This window comes from Balaenoptera borealis, assembly GCF_965194805.1.
Source record: "Balaenoptera borealis genome assembly, chromosome: 8".
NCBI lineage: Eukaryota > Metazoa > Chordata > Mammalia > Artiodactyla > Balaenopteridae > Balaenoptera > Balaenoptera borealis.
Window position 1 is genome coordinate 5,881,124 of NC_138865.1, and position 21,532 is coordinate 5,902,655.

The 21,532-nt window shown below is 48.5% G+C and overlaps 1 protein-coding gene and 1 long non-coding RNA gene across 8 annotated transcripts in view; one reads left to right on the plus strand and one right to left on the minus strand.

Annotated features, from left to right (window-relative positions):
• GALNT7 (polypeptide N-acetylgalactosaminyltransferase 7) overlaps positions 1-21,532 on the plus strand; it is a 120,326-nt gene that overhangs the window by 51,558 nt on the left and 47,236 nt on the right. For all 7 annotated transcript variants that reach the window (XM_082402120.1, XM_082402121.1, XM_082402117.1 and 4 more), the window contains one exon: positions 9,581-10,041. In XM_082402120.1, the coding sequence (XP_082258246.1) occupies positions 9,581-10,041 (461 nt within the window). The remainder of the gene's footprint in view (positions 1-9,580; positions 10,042-21,532) is intronic.
• Positions 9,279-21,354, minus strand: LOC309633382. The gene is made up of 3 exons (XR_014247483.1): positions 13,995-21,354; positions 9,821-9,899; positions 9,279-9,492 (listed from the first exon to the last, which is right to left on the minus strand). It is a non-coding gene; the product is annotated as an uncharacterized lncRNA (long non-coding RNA).

Genomic DNA, 21,532 nt, shown 5'->3' on the forward strand with positions numbered 1-21,532 from the left:
AGCAGGAGACCATGGGCAAGATAAATTGCACTAGAGGCTCAGACTAACACCAGCAGGTTTACTTTCTTGTGTTTAAATGAAGTACTCGTTTTCCATGAAATAACAAATTTCACTTGCAGACATGATTTATTCAGATCTGAAGAAGAGAAACTAAAAAAAGGATTATTCAAATTTTAGATTTGTAGGGAAAGTAATGTTTTCAGTCATCTCATTTGGATTCTCAAAATGCTAACTTAAACCAAGTCCAGCAGTGGCATAAGACAGTGGATGCAAAGCCAGTTTATATTCCAGCAAATAAATAGGTGATGTGACCCCCCCCCCAGATGTTACCCATTTGCTCAGTCCATGAAGAAGCACGCATTGAGCACCTACTGTCTACACACAGATAACCGTCCTCCGAGAGCCCTCGTCTGACTGGGGAGAAACATGTGAACAGATCCTAAGGGAATTTGGGAAGAACAGTGTTAGAAATATTTGGGACCTGGGAGAATTGGTGGGGGGGGGGCATTCAAAACTGCTGGCTTGAACTGCTGGTGCTTAATGATAATTTCACATTTACAAAATAGAACATTAGACATTATAGTGTTAATGCAGAGAAGGATCTTGTGTGAAATCTCCCTTTTTCCAGTTGTAATTTGAATTTATATGTTGAAAATGGAAAGTTTTTATTACTAAGGAATTTGCAGTTTACCCTGATACCTTTTTAAAAATGCAATGCATTGACATAGTTATTAAAAAGTAACTTTTATCATAATTTTAACCAATTTGATCACTTATTTTAGTTTGGTTAAACTAAGTTTTGTTTTAAAGTGTACCATATGCTTCTGAGGAAACGTGATAGATTTTATTACCCACGCTTACTAATATCCCTGTCAACCACTTTTAAACTATACCTAATCACTGGAGTAATCTAGAGTTGAGAGAGATCAAACTTAAAAATTAGAATTTTTTTAATATTTCAGAAGTCTTTCTTTTTAGTATTGCCTCTCATCTGTGAGACAGTTTAAATAAATGTATATCCTATAATGAAATTCTTACTTGTCCATTAAGTTTGGGTTCTGGTGAGATAAAGGTAATATTTCTTGTCAGTTAAAGAGTGATTTTCCTAAACCCTGAATGAAGAGGTGCGCCCACAAACACAAGAAGAAAAGTGTACCCACATACAGTGTCCAATGGTATGAGTGATGTTAAATATTAGAAACGTACTGAAGTATTTACTTGAACCAGAGAAAACGATGGAAATTGGACACTGGCTAATTTATAACTTGGGATACTGTCAGTGCATAATTGTTATCCAAAGGTGGAACATAATGAAACTGACGTTGCAGTGTTTTTATAAATACTGGTGGGGAGAAAGCTGCTTAACTCTTGTTTTGTTTCTTGGATGATGTTAAACGCTGGAAGGGATCAGTGTTTCCCACTCCCAGCATCCGGATTTCATCATTGACCTGGCGGAAAAGCCTTGAATGGATTAGAAACAGCTGGGATGAAGTGCTTGCCTTTGCCTTCTGCTTAAAAAGGGAACTTGCAGCCTCCAGAGGGAGCGGACTAAAGGATGCTAGACAACATCAACTGAGAGCCCGCTCCAGGCCTCAGAAAATGTAGCTAATTTTAGATAACCTTCACGAGGTTGTCTTCAATAACTCACATAGTTGGTTGCCCCAAAATAGTTGAGACTTTTCTACTGACTATGTAGTATTTTACGTACAGACTGAAAGTTTCTCATTATATAAGTCAGGCAGATCGCAAATTTATCTCCAGAAAATCATTGTGCCAGTGCAGATGGACACTTCCTTTAAGAGTACCATGTGATATGCACAAAAATACAAATCTACAAATCTCGACTAGCCGCACAACTATGAGATTTATCAGGAGGCTCTTTTATAATGGAAATCTCCTTTATTAACATGAATAAGTATTCAAAAATGTGGTATAGCCACTTTTTAGGAGGACACCTATATTTTTTAATATGTATTTAATTAATTAATTTACTTATTTTTTGGCTGCATCGGGTCTTAGTTACGACAGGCGGGGTCTTCGTTGCAGCATGCAGGATCTTTAATTGCAGCACGCGGGCTCTTCATTGAGGTGCGTGGGCGTCTCTCCAGTTGTGGCCTGCGGGTTCTCTCTCTGGAGTTGTGTCGCGCGGGTTCCAGGGCACGTGAGCTCTTCGTCGCGGCACCACGCGGGCTCTCTAGTTGTGGTGCGCAGGCTCAGGATTTGTGGCGCGCGGGCTTAGTTGCCCCGTGGCACGTGGGATCTTAGTTCCCCGACCAGGGATCCAGCCCACGTCCCCCCTGCATTGGAAGGTGGATTCTTCACCACTGGGCCACCAGGAAGTCCAGAGGACACCTATTAACTTCAGTATTACAAAATACAGGACAGATCTGTATCATATACTGCCTTTCATGTATTGCTCATCTGATTAAGGAGGAGTGGCATTTAATTGACTCTGAACCTGGTAGGAGGTTCAAGTGCAGCGCTGCCTTTCCCATCGGTGACTGGCTGCCAGTATCAGCAGCTCTGACGTAACAGGAGCTCCAGACAGTCCAGGGGTGCACTGTCCCTAGGGTAAGCCTCGGTCCCCCTGGCTTACTGTGTAGTAGCCTGTGACTGGTGGTTACCTGCCCAGGTCGAGCCTGTGGCGTCAGGGTTGCTGACCTGCGTTCCTCTCGGTGGAGCAGTTACGGTGATGTCAGGTGTGCTGCTTTCTCCACGCTCTTCCCTTTTGGTTTGTATCCTGGCCTGGTGCTTGGCATCCCTACTGAGTCCGTCCGTTTCTGTGGGCAGATAATCCTTCTGTCGGGATGTAATGCTTTTTCTCACTGATAAGCCAGACCCTCCTCCATTTCCAGTTCTGCCGTAACTGCTAACAGAGGCATTGCCATTGGTCTCAAAATGTACTTGAATAGGGTCCTTTTCCATAAGGGAGGACATCCTACGTATTCAAGGACTGGTGAGTCCTCTGTTTCATCTTGAGTGTATCCATTTCAAGCCCTGATGAAGCAGGCAGATTACTTGACACTCCCCTCCCCCCGCCCACCATGCCCCAGAAGGGCCGCCGACGCCCAGGGCAGTGCGGTCGACTCTCAGGCCTCTGAAAGGAGCCAGAGTGGGTGGTCTTCCTGAGCACAGGATGTCAGCAGGGGCTGGGCCAACTCAGGATCCAGCTGTAGTGACCAGAGAGAAACCGGCTGCCGAGGCTGGAGCACCCCACCCATGCCTACATCCTGCCGCACGCTGGGGAGAGTCTGGGGACACCCAGCCCACAGGCTCACCCCGTTTCTTCTGAACTTCGTTGCCTGTTCTCACCCCTCCCTCCCTGCTGTCTTGTGCTCCTCCTAGGTGAGTGAGTGATTGATTGAGTGCAGCTGGAGAAGGGATGCAGATCGGATTTGTCTAATTTATCAAGAGGGTCTTTAAGCTGTAGAATTAAATTTGACCTGTTACCTTGTAGACTCTGTGGCTCAGGCAGAATGACAACCAAATGGCGAGCAGTTGTTAGTGGCGGCCACGTCCCAAAGCAAAGCTGGTTTCTCAAGAGATCTGGTGGCTGCAGAAGCTCTTCATTATGAGCTTAGCTTTCTAGGCTCACCTCGAATTTCAGATCCAAGCCTGTGTTACTTTCCTTTGCTCTAAATTCCTTTGTATTCGTATCATTTCTACCGAGGCATGACCATCTTGGAAAGATATCGTGCGTAAGGGTGATTTGGGGTCGAGGGGGAAACTTGGTAAATTGTAAGATGGAAAGTGAGTAGTCTGACCCGCTTCCTGATAATCCCGTATTTCCATCTGGTGATTAGTGTTTCTGTTTTTCAGTACATTTCCACCTTTACAAACATACCGATCTTAGAAGATGATCTCCCGATTCTGTTTTCCATTTCTAGTCAATAGTGATCCATTGATTTTGACTGTTAAGGAAATCAGCTCGTGCTTATGAAGGTATCTTAACACCAGCAAGTCACAAAGGCAGCTGCTGACTCTCATTCCCTCCCAGGAAGAAGGAGCCTGTAGTTCTCCCTCTCCAGGGAGTTGAGTATTACACTACTTTACAGTCATCCTTTGAATCATATAACATGACGATTGGACGTGATTATTCTTAATTGACTTGGGGTTAGACAGACAATTCTCGTATTTGGTTTTGCCTTCAGATTTAATGACATGGAGGCTTTGAGAAGTGAGCAAATTCCATTTTTCTGGTGTCTGTTATACAGCGTTATTAAGAATACAGCACTGTGCACAGAATATAAAGTTAGGTCCTCCTCTCTTCAGAGAATTCAAAGTATCGCTAGGAAGCTTCCGTCTCATCAAGCCCCTCTTGCCCTGTCCGTGTTCTCCCTTTCCCTCTCAGACTCTGTCTCATAAGTCAGGCAGATGTTGTAGGATCCATGCATTTATTCAGTATGTACTTACTGAGGATTGCGTGCATTGGGGTTCAGTGGTGCACCCCATGGACGTGGCCCCTCCCCTTCCACGGAACCTTCCAGTCTAGGGCAGGGATTGGGGGCAAATCCATCCCCATTAGCCTGTCTTTGTAAGCAAGGTTTTGTGGGAACACAGCTGTACCCATTCGGTTGCGTACTCTCTGGCTGCTCTGGGCACTCTAATGGCATCTCGAGTAACTGCAGCAGAGACCCTGAGGTCCCTAGCAGGGAGTGTTTCCTGCTCCTGCCCCAGGGGGTGAGGTGGAGCGATGAGTGCAGGCCGGAGCCGGAAAAGCTCTGGGCAGAGTGTCTGCTCTCCTGAGGGAAGAGGGCCGGCGTGGAGCCTGGAAGCAGGGGAAGGGACGTGTTCATACTTGAATTTCAGGGAAGTCACACCGGCTGCTGTGCAGAACAGTAATGACGAGAGACAGTGAGTGCACGCACGCGTTGGAAGGAGAAGCACTAACGCCCGGGGTTCCGGCGCACGGGCTCTGCCTGGATGCGCGTTTCAGCCTTGCCTTGTACTGATCCTGACGTTAGGTCACTTCTCTGTTGGCTCTTCTGTCTGTGCAGTGGGGGTGGTAATCACAGAACCTAACTCTTGGCATTAAATAGGTTGATACGCGTGAAGCACTCAGAACACAGTGTTTGCAGTCGTCACTGTTATTCCTATTCTAGTCTTCCTGTTAAGAGGGCAGAGTGGCCTTGGCAGTGTTGGCCAAAAATTAATCAATCTAAGAAAGAAATGGAAAAAATTTTTTGAGCCAAATTCGAGGATTATAACCCAGGAAGAGCATCTCAGAAAGCTCTGAGAACTGTTCTGCCTGTTAGAAGTCAAGGCACAGGTATATAAGTTTTTTGAGACATCAAAAATACATCCAATGATGTATTGTTGACAGTTTACATGATCCAGATCTAAGTGCCATCGAGGTGGGTCACGTGAGCCCTTACAAGGCAAGAAGGAATGCTATCTTTTAAGGCGTTGTCGTGTTGATGCTGGGAGAATGTTGTTCTTGGTGGTTGAGCAGGTATTTCTGCCGATGGGGGAGGTTTGGTTGATGCATAATGCAGACACACAGTGCGCAGTGGGGGAGAGAGGAGGCCAAGGGGCAGAGAAGAACTTCTGTGTTGAAATATTTCTTGTCTTGCCATAGAATACGAATCTCATTTCACAGCAGTGAGGGTATGGAGAAAGTGGCCGGATTCAGGAGCTACGCAAGGCAGTAGGATTGACAGGAGTCAGGGATTGATAGGCTGTCAGAACAAGAGGCTGGGGATGAAACGTAGGACTGGTGTTTGATCGGTCGAGCGGGCAGTGGTTCCCGTCCCCGAGGTGGGGAGGACAGTAATGGAAACGGGTGTGTGACATGGGGTAAAAGTGGTAAGTTCATTTTGGGGTCTTTTCAATTTAGGTGCCAGGTTGATTCAAGCAGAAACGTTGAGGGAAGCAGTTGACTGTGGGTCCGGAGATGAGAAGTGAGATGTGGGCTGAGGAGACGGGGGTAAGAAAGATCAAATGAACCTGCACCTCGCTCGGGAGAGGAGATGCCAGAGCGAGGAGGAGTGACAGGCAGGCCCCTAACAGATCTACAGAGAAGTCCAAGAGGCAAAGGTTAGGGAACTCCCAGGTGGTCCAGTGGTTAGGACTCGGAGCTCTCACTGCCGAGGGCCTGGGTTCGATCCCTGGTCAGGAAACTTAAGATCCCACAAGCCTCGCGGCCAAAAATAGTCAAAGGTTAGACAAAGGGAAGATCAAAACAATTTTTGGAGGAAGATGAGCACGAAGTTCGAATCCATTAAACGTTCTCTTGTTGAGGTGGGTGAGTTTGAGACACATTTAAATTCGCGAGTCTCACATCAGACCCCACCCACCTAAACCACAGCACGTCTCTCACGATTTGGGTACCTGATTTCACGTACTCCCATGTTCCGCGTTCTTCCAGTAAGCCGTTTTCCCCCAGTGGAATATTAGGCACTACAGCGGATACTCTGTTGACGTTCGGTGACCTGTGCAGTGTACTTTTCTGTCCCTTTTCTGTCCCCTCATTCTTTACCTACCCCGTTACTGCTTCACTGGAGCCTTGATGTGAAAGGTTGAAGTGGGGGGACCATGTCTTCCTCCTTTTTTGTGGGGTACTTGGTTCAACATCAACAACTTGAGTCCAGTATCTGAGAGTTTTATAATGACCTCTCTATTTTAATTTGTTTATTACAACACTGCGGTTGTAGAGTATAATTTTGGAAAGAGCCAGGAGATAAGTGGAGAAGAGGACACTTTCCCATCACCGGAATCACCTCCAGCTTTTCTGCGCCTACCTCCTTGTGACAGAGACGTGCTTGGCTTCCTCTCCTCAGGATGGGTCAATTCCCACCAGAGCCCTCAGCGCTTCGGGACACGGATCTCGGGCAAGGCTGCTTCCTGCCTCCAGACTAGCCCTACTCTTGACCCTTAGAGCTCACAGGTTAGGCTTCAGCTACGTCCCTGCTACTCGACTCAGGTGTGCGGTGGTCAGAAGCCTGATCCAGAAGGCTTATCCACCTGTACCTGGACAAAGGCATCACATTAGATGGTTAGGCGAAGTGCTGCATCTTATGTTTAGTTTTGTGCTACAGGAGGAAAATTGTGGAGAAACTTTGAAATGGACCAAAAAGATTATGGGGTGCATTATCCAACTCGGCTTTCTGTGTTATCTCACCCTTTCATTATCTCTGAGCTGTTTTACCATCCTGTAAATGATAGAAAACTGCTAGTAATTCACAGGCGTCTTGTCCATTGAAAAGGCAGTCATGTACTGTGGAATGCAATTGGTTACTGCTCTCTGGATATTGACCAGTTTTACCAGTTTTGCCTCTATTTGTAAATTCTTTGCAGTATTCTTGATGTTTATATATTTGTCTGTTCTTTGGATTCACCTTTGAACTGGTTGTAACGTCTTACGGTTCCTTTTAAAATTAATCGGTCAATTAAAATCTGTGTCCCACGTTCAGAAAAAAATTCTTGTTATACATACACACGTATGTTCATACCTGCATGTAATATCTCTAGGAAGATTCACAAGGAAGCGCTGGCTGTGTGCACCTCTGCGGAAGGGAACGTAGGAAAACTTGCCTTTCACTATACGCCCTTGGCGATCCTTTGAATTTTGTATCACATGCTTATAGTATTACCTAAACAAAGAGATAAACTTGTTAAATTCCTTTTTGAACTCTCTCAAGTCAATCCTTAGCTGGCCGCTACCACAACTTCAACATGGACTAAATTCACATTTGAATTAGCTGACTTTCCAAAGAGACCTTTTCGTCTCTAGATAAACTACTGGCAGCCGGCAGCCTGCGTGTCAGCGTCACACCTGGAGCCTTACTTCTGCACTCTTGTACGTTTTTTACTTTATTTTTCGAGACAGCTCTAACACTGTAGAAACATGTCAGTGGGAGGGTACTGATTCTTTCGTGAATCTCTTAAGGAACCAGGGGGTCTTGGCGTGAGGCGGGCGGCAGACCAGCCGGCCGCCTGCGGTTCTGGTTCTGACCTCTCACCTCGCCCCGGCCCAGCTGCACACTCTCTCTCTTGCCTCCTCCGCTGGTTATAGCTGGAGGTGCTCCCTTTAAGCCAGAGGAGCTCAAGCCTGGTGCATGTTGAAATCGCCTGGAGAGCTTTTAAAATTCTGCTGCCCCAACCAATTAAATCACAGTGTCTGAGGGGTGGGACGCGGACATCAGTATACTTACAGCCATGGAGGTGAGGCTGATGTTGAGAAACAAGGCTCTGTGCACTGATTCAGGAAAGACTTCACATGTGACACCCCAGAAACAAAAGCACTCACGATTTCTTTTTTTTTTTTCAATGTTTGTTTATTTATTTATTTATTTTTGGCTGCATTGGGTCTTCGTTGCTGCGCGTGGGCTTTCTCTAGTGGCAGCGAGCGGGGGCTACTCTTCGTTGCGGTGCGCAGGCTTCTCATTGAGGTGACCTCTTCTTGCGGAGCATGGGCTCTAGGCGCGCGGGCTTCACTAGTTGTGGCTCGTGGGCTCTAGAGCGCAGGCTCAGTAGTTGTGGTACACGGGCTTCAATAGTTGTGGCTCTCAGGCTCTGGAGCGCAGGCTCAGTAGTTGTGGCACGCGGGCTCAGTAGTTGCGGCACACGGGCTTCGTTGCTCTTTGGCATGTGGGATCTTCCCGGACCAGGGCTCGAACCCGTATCCCCTGCATGGGCAGGCGGATTCCCAACCACTGCGCCACCAGGGACACCCTGCACTCAGGACTTCTGATGGGAAGATCTGTGCAGGGGATGAGGAAAGGGAGACACCCCTCCCAGAATACCCGTACACACAGAGTCTGTTTCCTTGGGATGCCTCTGGAACATGGCCAACTTAGGTACTGGGTGTGGTTTAAAAGCCCCAGCTAACTCGGTTACAGTCACCAGAGCTTTTTTTTTTTATATAGTTTGGAACTCAGCTAAACTTTCACTGAGCAGGAAATACCTAATGGGGGCTGTTGAGTGCATATCCCAGCCCTGTTCCTCTGGCATTTGGAGCACGAAGCCAGCCTCGGGGTGGGTGACGCCTGACACCACTGCCACCATGTGGCTGTGTGACCGACAAAACATCCTATTCCTCGTACACCAGATAACTGGGAAAACCACACTGTACAACAGGACCTGTTAAGTGCCTGCTTTAGTCACAGGTCCTAGAACCTCATTGCTCTGACCTGTAACAGTGTGCTTTGGGACTTCCCTGGCGGTCCAGTGGTTAAGACTCCGTGGTTCCACTGCAAGGGCCATGGGTTCGATCCCTGGTCGGGGAACTAAGATCCCACAGGCTGCACAGCGCAGCCAGAAAATTAGGGAAAAAGAAAGAAAAGAACAATGTGCTTTATTAAGGGGTCTTTGATAGAGAGTCGTGTTTATAAGGGGAGAAGTAAAAAAATGCATCCACCCCTTCGTTTTGGAACGGTTAGGCAAGGAAATAGTCTCTTCTTGGTTCCCCCTGGGAAAGGTACCTTCTAATGGGGTCCCTGATTCATGGCCTGCTTCTGTTTCATATTTCAAACCATTTGATTGTTGCCTCAGCTATTTTGAAAACATGAAAATTGGTGTCATAAACTCTGCTGTGGTTGCCTTCATGTACTCACTGTATATCCCCCTCCCTTTTGTGTAGGAAGACAGAGCTGTTAATAACCCCATGCCTGACCGAGGGGGCAATGGACTAGCTCCTGGGGATGACAGATTCAAACCCGTGGTGCCCTGGCCTCATGTTGAAGGAGTAGAAGTGGACTTAGAGTCTATTAGAAGAAAAAACAAGGCCAATCATGAACAAGAGCGCCATGCTGGAGGAGATAACCAGAAAGACATAATGCAGAGGCAGTATCTCACATTTAAGCCTCAGACTTTCACGTACCGTGATCCTGTGCTCCGCCCAGGGGTCCTCGGTAACTTTGAACCCAAAGAGCCCGAGCCTCACGGAGTGGTTGGTGGCCCTGGAGAGAAAGCCAAGCCGTTGGTTTTGGGACCAGAATTCAAACATGCAGTTCAAGCCAGCATTAAAGAGTTTGGATTTAACATGGTGGCGAGTGACATGATCTCCCTGGACCGCAGCGTCAGTGACTTACGACAAGAAGAGTAAGCACAACCCCTCCCCTTTCTGACCTGGGCGCGCGTTTCCAGAGATGCCTAGACTTAACTTAGATGGTTAGGGTGCAAAGCATATTTGTGCCTTCACTGCAAGGGAATAAGAGGGCCTATGGTCCACGAAGTGGCCACAAGGGGGAGATCTCCCCACTTGTGTTATTTCACTGAGGGTGTGGCGTATAAAATTCTGGGGTCTCCTCTACCGGTGCTGCTCAAAGTGTGGTCCCCGGACGAGCACCGGTCTGAACTTTCTGTTCCCGGTCCGCAGAGAGAAAACGAGCTTGTACCAGGCCGTGAAGTAACTATTGCTATGAAGTGCTTTACGTTCACCTGACAATGTTTGAATAACACCAGAGCCTTCTCTCTTGGTGCGTTGTTTTTCCTTCTGCACCAAGCTCCTTGTCTTGCTGTGGGACAGTAAACAGGAACGCTGCTCGGGACGCTTCTGGAACTAGCTGGTTGTTTGCCTTCTTCCTTTTTTACCCTCGGCACTGAAGCTGGGAACGGAAGCCCCCGAGTATGTACTGTACACAAGGCGCCTTCCGACAGATGAGACCGTAGCCCTCACGTTCAAGCCCTTTTCGTGTAGTGAGATTTAAAACAAAGGGTTTCCAACTCCTGACTTTTGATAATGGTGATTATTGAATGAACTCAAAGCCTTTTCTCTTTCAGTTTACTCAGTAACTGATTCTACTCAGAGGGTCTAAGCAGCTTCCATTAGCTTCCACTGTGCGGGTGCACGTTTTATTCACTGCTACTAGAAAACTTTCCAGATGTGTCCCCTGTGACGGGTGGTTAACGCAGTCCTTGTTTTGAGAAGTGCACACAGCAGGCGCGCGCACACACACGGTCCCCACGGCAGCAGCCTTTATGACCCTGCAGTCGAATTCTGGACCTACCAGAGGGCTACTCCAGAGACTTTGGACCTTCCTATATTGATTTGATAGGAGTGAGAGGTGGGGGTGCCTGAAATATGCAGAGAAGAAAGAAAGAGAAGCAGTAGAGAACCAGGGTGGTGAGGGACATAACCTCTAGTACAGAGGAGAATTGGAGCATCTCGGGGGACTGTGAAGGGAGAGTGTGGGAGCAGTTATTCCTGGTCAAGGTAGAGACTTGCCTGGTCGCAGATTTACCATATTTAGAAAGAAAAAAAAAAAAAAATAGAAGATGCTCAGTCAGATTTACTTTCAGTTAAACACTGGAGAATGTTTAGTATAAGTATGTCCCAAATAGTGTTTGGAATATACTTACACATTACAAATACTTGTGGTTTATCTGAAATCCAAATTTAACCGTGCATCCTGTACTGTATCTGGCAGCCTCCCTAGGCAGGGGCTGAGGTGGTTGTCATAGAGCGAGAATTGCCGTGCATGGATGCTTTAGGACCCCAGACGGGATCTGCCGTCCTCCCTGGAGTGCCTCCCGGTTCCCCGAGACAGTCTCAGGCCGTGCGTCTGTCCCAGGGGGGTTCTCGGAGGACCTCTCGATGGCCTTCTCCTCACCGTGATGGGGAAGGAAAGGGTGGGGGGGAGAGTCTACCACTGACTCTCTGCTACAGGCCAGGACTTCCTGCAAGTGATCTAATTTGATTCTCACAAGCAAACTGCAAGAGCGTTCCCACGTGTGAATGTGAAGTCTGAGGCTTAGCGCTGTGACTTCTCTGTATCTGCCCAGCGAGATGGCAGAGCTGTGGTCCTACCCCGGGTGGCCCGGTTAGAAAGGGCTTCTCCCTCCTCGGCCCCACCCCTTCCAGGACAGTGTGGCCCCAGGCAGGGTTGCCGTCCCCGGGTGAGCTCAGCGTGGACACGGAGATTTTAGCACAGGAATTACTTATAAAAGATACACATGTAAAACACCAGTTTTAAAATCACTTTAAAATCTAGCTCACTCTTCGGTATAAGAAATGTGCTAAGATATAAAGTACCAATAGAAAACCAACAAGGACCTAGTGTATAGCACAGGGAACTATATACTCAGTATCTTGAAATAACCGATAATGGAAGAGAATCTGAAAAAGAATAGATATATTCGTATGTATATATATATATATATGTACATATGTGAGTGAATCACTTTGCTGTACACCTGAAACATTGTAAATCAACTATAATTTAAAAAAAGGAAGAAAGAAACATGCCAAGAAAATCAAAGGCATACGTGCATACACGGCGGAGCAGCGCCCAGGACTAGCGTGGTCCTCGGTGCCTCCCCCTCCCGCGCCCCTCACATCCTTCTGTCCCCCAGGCCTCTTCTTCCTGCCACCACGCTCCGTCCCCGTCCACCCTTCCACCTCCCCTGTCACCAGCCATGGCCACGCCACTGTCGTTTCTCCTAGAACCCCGCCAGCGCCTCCTGCCTGTTCACACCTAGCCCGGGGAACGTCATTCTTTGCCTTCCCAGAGCACCTAGAATAAAACGTTCCGGGCCTGCCCACCTCGCCTTGGCCGCGCGCCTTCTCCTGGGGCGTTTGCACGTCCCCCCACCCCGCGCTCCCTCACCTCTGTGGGCTTTTTCCTTCCTCTGTGGCCCCTTCCCAACCCTCAGGCTCCGTCAGACTCTCTGGCCTGCTTTATTTTCCATTACTCCTCTCTGGCCGTTTCATTCCTAGTATCTCTCAAATTTTATAATTAGACATTGGTTAATTTAGCTGTCTATTGACTGTCTTTCTTACTAGATGATAAGGTCCCGAGAGCAAGGAATTTGTCTGTTTTCTTCACCAGCTACTTCCAGTAAGTGACACCCAGGAGCTTGGCCGTGCCCAGTGGTGAACATCTGCCGAGAGAGTGAATGAATGAGTGAGTGAATGAAGGAGTGAATGAAGGAGTCTGCTGGCATCAGACCTTGGCTCCATTACCAGACGCGAGATCTCAGACCAGCTCCTTACCCTCCCTAACCCTCAGTTACCTGATCCGTCACGTGGCTCCACTAATACCTATACCCCCTGGATTGGCATTGGGATTAAAGGACATCATAGACTAAAAGTCGCACCACACGCCTGGGGGTTAGAAACTTAAGTATTAGTGGCTGTTTCTTTTTTAATTGCTGTGGCACTTTCTTCAGGTCACAGTTTGTCTAACCTTGAATGTTTCTGTAACTATGCAGCTTTGAGGTCCTCTGTTGCTTTTTGGAAAATGTGGATTCCCCCCACACCGCTGTGTCTGCATCATCTTGCATCTCCTCGCACCTCCCTTGATGGCAAAGCCTTCGTCCCCTTTGATGATTTCAGACACGCCAGGCGCCTCTGAAGCTCCCATCTCTCTGGGTCTTGTTCTCCTACAGTCGTCTTTCTTCCTGCCTTTTGCTGTCTTTCCTAACTGCATTCCCCCCCAACCCGTCGCCTTCCTTCTTTTCTTCTTTCCTCTAATCTTCCTTCCTTCCTCCTGCCATGCCTTTACATAGGCTGATCATTTCTTTGTTCTTTTCTCTGGCATAACTGGAGCAGCGCTTAGAAATAAGATTATTGCATGTTCCTGCAAGGATCGTGTCCCCAGTCAGATAAAAGGACCGAGGCTATCTTAGCAAATGATCCTAAACCCCTTTCTAAAATTCTATGCTAGTGAGAAAACTTTTGTTTATACTCAAAATATGCAAACATACTCCCAGAAGATTTTTTTAACTGAATCCAGATTATTTTTTAAATTTAATTCTTTCTCACCCTTTTTTAAAAAAATGGGATAGGCTTCTTTCCTGTTTGAACACTGTAAAATTCAGTGTAGACTCGTAAATAATTTCTAAGTTGAGTTATTCATAATTGAGAATGTGGTCAATCTTAAGAATTTTCTCCAAAATAAAAAGGTCAACAGCAAATAAAGCACTGCTAAGTTTCACGTAGTATCTGATGTGCATATTAGCACTTTTCTGCTCTACCAGCAAAGTGAAAGCATCCCACGGGCCCACCTCACACACACGCCCTCCCTCACACTCGGTCCCCATGGAGAGCATACTGCACAGGGCTTGAACCTCCGCAGCTGTGGGATCTAGGCCTGATTAGCCTGCTCTCTTGCCTCTGTCACGCATAATGAGCCACCTGCCACGCTTGGAAACCCAGCTTTGAGCTGTTTGTCCAGTTACAACATCGGCCCCTGGCTCACTCGCTCATTCTTGTGGCCGTTCCCTCCGTCCTTTTGGATGAAAAGCAGGACAGAACTGCCCAGCTGCCAGTGTGACTCAGGCTCACGTCTGTTGCAGCTTTGAATCACATCCCCAGGCTGAGTCATTTACTGGCTGTTGATCGCTCATTAGGAGGGTGAGTAACAGTGTTTGGAGGGAACTGGAGGCCTCCTTCTTTTCTAAAGGCTTGAGCCAAGAATGACCTCACCTGCCTTCGCACTTGTTTTCTATTAAAAAAAATACATGATTTTCTGCACAGTTCAACGGAGATGGAGTATCTCCAATAAACGAGGCACTGTGCTAGCCCATCAGGGATGCAGCAATAAGAAAGTACAGTCCCTGCCTTCAAGGGGCTCGCCATCTACCCCTGGGGAGAGGGGAAAGGTTACCGTGACGTAAGAGCCTGAGGAAGGAGAGGGGGGCCGCGTCGAGTTACAGGGAAGTCAGGAAAGGATTCATGGGGGGAGCACTAGGGACGGGCCTGACGATGAGGAGGTTTCCCAGGAGGAGGTTACAGGTGTAGAGGGCAGGACGGTAGGCGTGGGCCGGGAGGAAACCCGGTGCCGTGGCTTACGTGGATGGAGCAGTGAGTGCAGAGACGTAGAGACACAGCTGGTAGGACAGAGAGGGTGGCGTTTGCAGGCCCCCAGTGCCGCTCTTCATAGTCTGCACTGAATGCGGTGCAGGGAAGACCTACTGAAGGGGTACCGAGAGAACGTGAGGAGTGTCAGGCTGCTGGGGTGTCCGGAGCGGGCGGAGGGTGGGGGCCTGACCTGGTAGAGGGTCCGTAGCGTCACAGTAGGAACTTGAGTGAAGGCCCCAGAACCAGACAGGAGACTCAGGGGGAGAACAAGAGTTAGAACCGGAGGCGCTGGCGCCTGATGGAGGGGAAGGAGGAATGAGACATCAGTACGAGGCTTTGAAGCTTAGAAACAGGAAGAAGGCCACCACTGACCAAAGAGGGGGGAGGTTCAGAACAAGCTGCTCTGCCCAGAGCACCTGTGCCCTAGACCTGGGCCTCGGGCAAGTCCCGCCTCCCCCGTGCTGAGCCCCGCAGGGGGCTGAGCCCATTTATGGGAAGTGCTCTTGGTGGTTACATTAGATTTTCTTCTAATAAAGCATAGGATTTTATTTCCTTTACTGTGAACTAATGGCTGATGCAAATATATGGAAATTATTCTTGCCCTTTTTCTGCCCAAGAAGGCAGACAATCGGGTATATAATCCAAGCTATTTTGTTTCAAACAAATGAATTAAATATTTTGACTTGTTGAACAAATTCCTCTGCTTCTACTGTTTAACCTTTCCTCCTGCCTACACTGCTGTTGCATTTCTGTTTTGTAGAAAGCTATCTCAGTTGCATTGACAGAGCGAAATAATAGATGTTAAAGTGCTTCAAAAACTCTAAAAGCTATGCAAATGTTAATATGATTGTTAATAACTTTGTTAAGCTTGTCTGTGGGAAACTGAGGTGTTTTTTTAAAGATATTATACACTGACATTCCTGCCTTATACCCTAGGTAATTCTCTTCTTACCTGATACCAGAATACTGATATTTAATTTTATTTAAGGTAGTTATGGTCGTGAGCTTTTTTCATTCTCCGTCTGTGTTAAGGGTTCTCTTTGATACCTTTGTGTAGAATATATAGTAGTATAATTTATCAAATAGTTGCTATTTTCAAAATAGGCTGTAAGGTTCTTTTCTAATTTCAGTTTCTATACATTGTGACCCATGGGTTTCAATTAACACTGACTAAAAGGTAAGGAGCCGCTCGTAAGAGGTTAAAACAAATTATTAGAATTATCTGTAAATCATGTACACACGTGTATGTGAATCACATATGTGCACATGAACTTCAGTGCTGCGTCCTAGTTTCTGTTAGCACAATGAGCGCTGGTTCTATACGACGCCGTCCAAACGACACGGGTCACGACCATTGACATGCACTCCTTTCCTCTCTTGGATTACCCAAAGCACGGCTCATTTTTCAGACTGCAGTTTGGCAGCCGTAGAGCTAATCTGCAGGAAGCACATTTGAAATTGGTTTCAGGTGACCCACAGTGGACACGCTGCTGCTTTTACACCCAGAAAGTATTGCTTTCTAACTGGCCTGAAAGTTTTTACTCTTGGGAGCCACTTTTTGTGAGTTCAGAGGTTTTCCACATGAACTTTAAAAATAAATCGTGTTCTGATACTTAGTTTCTCTTCTTCTTTCTCTTCTAAACATACACGTCTGAACACACGCACGCGCGCGCACACACACACACACACACACACACACACACTGCACTTTGGGATTTTCTCAATGATGGGGGCACAGCCGATTTTTATTCAAGGTCCTGGCTGACCACAGGAGACGTATTTAGCCAAATGGGAATTACTGGAGCTATCGGGGTAACTTAGGTCACCCCAGTTCGCACAGCAGTTTAGAGGGGTGCCTCCGGAAACTGGACATGGAGGTCATCTGCTGCTCCGGGCCACCGTTAGCAGGGTAGCAGCAACCTCGAACCCCCCGCCAGCAGCCTGCGGGGGGGGGGGCTCCCGTCCCCAGGGGGGACGTTCCTGTACTGCCGAGACCCCATGTGGTTACTGAGGTCCCGCCCACAAACATAGCTTCATCTCCCCACACACCCCGCCCACCACGTCACAAAAGGACAGGGTTTGCCTGGTAAAAGTATAACCCCAGGTGCTTGATTTGTTTTCGCACAGCTCTCCACCCCCAACCGGGAGTTTACAGTAAGTCCCTGGAGGCTGGCTATGTGGGTGGAGGCACCGCGAGGTACCTCGTTACATTCCACCCCAATGACAGACAGTGTCAGGGAGACCTTGACTCTTTCTTTCCCTCCAGGGTGAGTTTCCCACCCATCCAGAGCTCTGACATGGAGATGAAGGGGGAGTTTTGGTGCCCTTTCCTACTGGAGCATCTGAGATTTGGAGCTGACGGTCATTTCAGAGTGTTTGGTCATTGTCATCTGCTAAGAAGTCACCAATCCCTCAGCAGGGAGCGTCTGAACTGCCACAGTGCCCGGTGGACGTCAGGCACGGGCCCTTCCACCCGGAGGCTGGCACGACCCCCGGTGCTTCAGCCACCGGACCGTCAGATTCAGCCTGGTCCCTCGCTGTGTCCCCTGTGCGTAGGGCCCTCGGGTGTTTGGTAAACAGGGAAGTGGTCCTGGGGGGGTCCTCCATTTCCTCCTGCGTGGTGATGTTTGGAGGTGGGCCGGAAGTTGTCCCACAGTTAAAGTGACCGCCAGGACAGTGTACTTATGAAGATCCGGAGAAGAAGTCTTTCTCTCTAGCGCCAGGAACGGGGTGAGGGCCTCAGGACACCGGCGCTGCACTGTGCTGGGCGACGTGGACCCGAGGGGCCCCCGAGAAGCCAAGCGGAACGTGATGGAGGAGAGAGGTGCCCTGGACCACCTTTTAGTTCTGGTATCGCTGCCCTGCGCTAGAAGAGAATATCTCCCAGCACCTGCACAAGGAGAAGATGAGCCCCCGGGCTTCAAGGCTGCGCGGACGCAAGGGATGGGCTGTGATGAAACTGCACGTTGGTAGCGGTTTTAACCGATTGACTTTGGTTTCCTTAGGGCCCTGGTCCCCATGCGCCCTGGGTTTCCAGTGGTCTGGTCCTAGCCCTGTTGTTCCTTTAAGTGCTCTTTCTTCCTTCCTTCCTCCATTCCTTCCTTCCTCCCTTCCTTCCTTTCTTTTTTTCTTCTTTCTTCTCTTTTTCTTTCTCTTTCTTTCTGCATGATTTTACAAAACAGAAGGCCTTCCAGGGGAAAAAATGTGTATGGCATTGGAGCAGAAGTGCCCCTATTGCAGTGAGTCAAAGCCAAACACCCAGCGAGGCGCTGCCCACACTTAAGAAGCATCATCTACCTGAAGCGGGCTATTTTTAGGCCACGCATAAACCAACAGTTAAGGAAGAGAAGCCCGTTTGTTCTGGAAGCACAGTAGCAGCCACCACCAGCTGGGCCCGGGGCGAGTACGTAGGCATTTTTACTGATGAGGCTGCAGGAGAGAAGGCCAGCCACGCGAGGGGGTGTAGGTGAGGTGGGACCAGGCAGGCAGGGGCTGCCCAGAGAGCAAGAGAACAGCTGTCTTGGGGGCCTGCCGTGCAGCGGGGCAGTTCTGACCGCTCCCCCTCCGGGCGGGCGGGTCCCTGGGGAGAGCTGTGAGGCGGGTCAGCAGCACCATTTCCTCTCAAGCAGGGCCTGGGGGAGGAGCAATAGGAATAACGCGTGTGACTCCCTGGGTGCGCTTCTCAGTAAGTCCATCACCTTTGCTCACTTTAAGCCAAATATGTTAAAAATGCACTTAGTATCACGAATAGAATTGCTCTTTTGTCATCCTTGCAACGTATAAGAGGAACAAGCTAATTACATGAGTTAAAATGATATAAAAACACAGTTTACATTCAGTAATATCTTTTAGTTCATCACTGGGAAATGGCCACGGTTTTGCGTTCCTCTTCGCGGAATCCCAGGGGAGCGTCCGCTGTCCCAAACGTAGCCAGTGTGGAGGAGACTGTCATTTTTAAATAACCCAGTAACTCACTGTAGAATGAGCACTGCCGTTTCAATCAGAAGCAAAACACCCGCACCTTCTGCAGAAAGGCAAGTCCCAGCGAGCAAACCAGAGCCGGGAAAAAGGGCTCTGGAGACAGATCTGAGCACCTGAGCTCCAGGTCCCTAAGACCCTGGGGATGCGCCACGGTCCCCGAAGACACAGGAGCTGGGGGGGGGGGGGGTCTCCCGCGAACGACGGGACCGCCCCGCGCTTGCGCCGCGTTTCGCGGGGCAGGCGCTCCCCCCAGCGGCGGACGCGCTCGGTGCAGGCCTGCAGGGGCTTCTCGGAGAGCGGGAGCAGGAGGGGCTCCAGGGAGCTCGCAAACTCCGTCCTGCCAGCTGTCCTTGCAGGCCGTGTGAACGCCGGCTGACCGGGGAAGCAGCATCGGGTGTTCTCTTTCAAGGCACACCCAGAAGGGTCTGTCCTGAGCACAGGATGAAGCCACCTCGGCTGGGGTCTGGCTGCCCGTGTCAGCGCGGCGCAGCCTCGGCTGGGGCCGAGCGCGGGCTGGGACGGTGCCGTGACCGCAGGACCCCAGGCTCCAGCCCCGGGGCGCTCACTTAACACTTCTTCATGCGGTGGGGATGCTTCTCGGCCGCCTTGCCTGAGGTCCACGCCTGTCTTTTACTCCCGGGTGATGAGCTGCCGCCGCGATGCCGCTTCTCCGTTCCGTACTTCTCCGTGGCCGCGGCTGGTGAAGACGGGGTGCTCCGCCAGTGGCCGCGAGGATCAGCGGCATCCCCGGCCACCTGCTGAGCACCTGCTGTGTGTCTGGCAGTGTGCTCCGTTCTCGGACACACTGCCTCCCATCCTCATAACCGGGCGGACACAGCGTTATTATTATTATTTTTCCTCTGGATTTGTAGGGGATGGAACTGAGGCTCCGAAGCAGAGAACTTGAAGGTCACATTAACTAGAAGATTCGGGCGGCGGGATCCCGGTTCGGGCTTCCACACCGCATCGCCTTGTTAGTGACGCTAAACCGGTGGCCCGGGGCGGCAGGGACGGGGGTGGAGGTGGATATTACAGTATATACATCACGTTAACTGTTTGAAAGAGGAGAACAGAAAGTTGGAAAAAGGTAAAAGGCAAAGGCTTTATATGTCATCACTGCAGAATCCTTTCCTGCTTCTAAGCCGCGTTTTCTCCGTCTCGGCACTACTGACGGTCTCTGTCAGGCCGACTGTCCTGTGCCTTGTAGGATGTTCAGCCTCATCTCTGGACTCTGCCCACCCAACCGATGCCTGTGGCACACACCGCCCCTCCCTGTCCTTAACTGTGACAGCCCAGAATGTCTCCAGACTGTGCCACATGGCCCTGTAGGGCAGAATCCCCCCGGTTGATAATCCCCACTGCTCTAAGGGGCCAGTCAAGGTAACGTTGGCCAGAGGTGCCGAGCAGGGGTGGAGGGTGTGTAACACAATGGAAAGAACAGAGATGGGACTTAGAACATTGTGGGGACAGCAGGCACAGATCGGTTGAACCGCCAAATAAATAAAGGTAAAGTGAAGTTAGGTATTAGCAGTGAGGGTTTTGTGATGGGTCTCAGGCTACATACATCATGGCAGAACATCTGAACATTATCAGTGGTGTTTCAGTAATCATTCATGGATACATGGTCTCTCTCTCTCTCTCTCTCTCTTAATATAACAAACACTGGGGGTGGAATGGAGAGAGCTGCCCGTCATCCCACTGTAAAAAGGCCCTATCCTGCCCTTTACCTCGTCCACTTTTCAGTCAATGGGGGCCACTGATGGCACTTTCAGAATTTGCTGCATATTTATCTGAGCTTTATTCTAAGTTATTCAACCCATTCCCTTGAATTATCCCTTATTTCCATTCCCTTTCCTTCTAATCGGGAGAATTACTAATACTTGTGAGTGAAATTATTCTAAGTAACAAGAAAAATATTGATAATGCTTATATTCTTGACCTCTGAAGATAATTTTGTACCGTGTACTTATCTGGATCATTGTAGAAATTGATATTTTAGTTACATATCAGCAAGTATCAGAATGAATTATGTGAAAGTAAAACATGTAACAGCACACATGTTTAACAGCTTGGCCTGTTCATAGCCTATAGACCAGCAATTCTTCACCTTCTTGGTCAGGCCCCCTTTACATGCTTAAAAATTATCGATAGCCCCAAATTATTAAGGTTTTCTTATATGGGCTATATCTATCACAATTTACCATACTGAAATTAAAACAGAAGTTTTAAATTCAAATAAGAAAAAGAAGAAAAACCTATTACATGTTAACATATTTTATGAAAAATAACTAAATTTTCCCAAAAAATGGTCTGATAAGAGTAGAATTGCCCTGGATTTTTTCCAGTGCCTTGAATGTCTGGTTTATAGAAGATTGCTGAATTCTGCGTTCAGTCTGTGCCCATATGCTGTCTTGGATGAAGAAAATCTGGCCTCGCACAGACTTGTAATTGGAAAAAGGAGAAGTGCTTTCAAGCTCCTTTTCAGATAGTTGTAGATATTCTTCGTTGATACTACACCAAAACACAACAAGTGGTAGTTTTTTAAAAGTAATTGCCACATAGAATCTGAATCCCTCAGGAGACCCTCCCCTACCCTGTTGTTAGTCGGTCTCGCCCTTAGACGGGCCTTCTATCTATCCATCTATCTATTTATTTATTTATTTATTTATTTATGGCTGTGGTGGGTCTTCGTTTCTGTGCAAGGGCTTCTCTAGTTGTGGCAAGCGGGGGCCTCTCATTATCGCGACCTCTCTTGTTGCGGAGCACGGGCTCCAGACGCGCAGGCTCAGTAATTGTGGCTCACGGGCC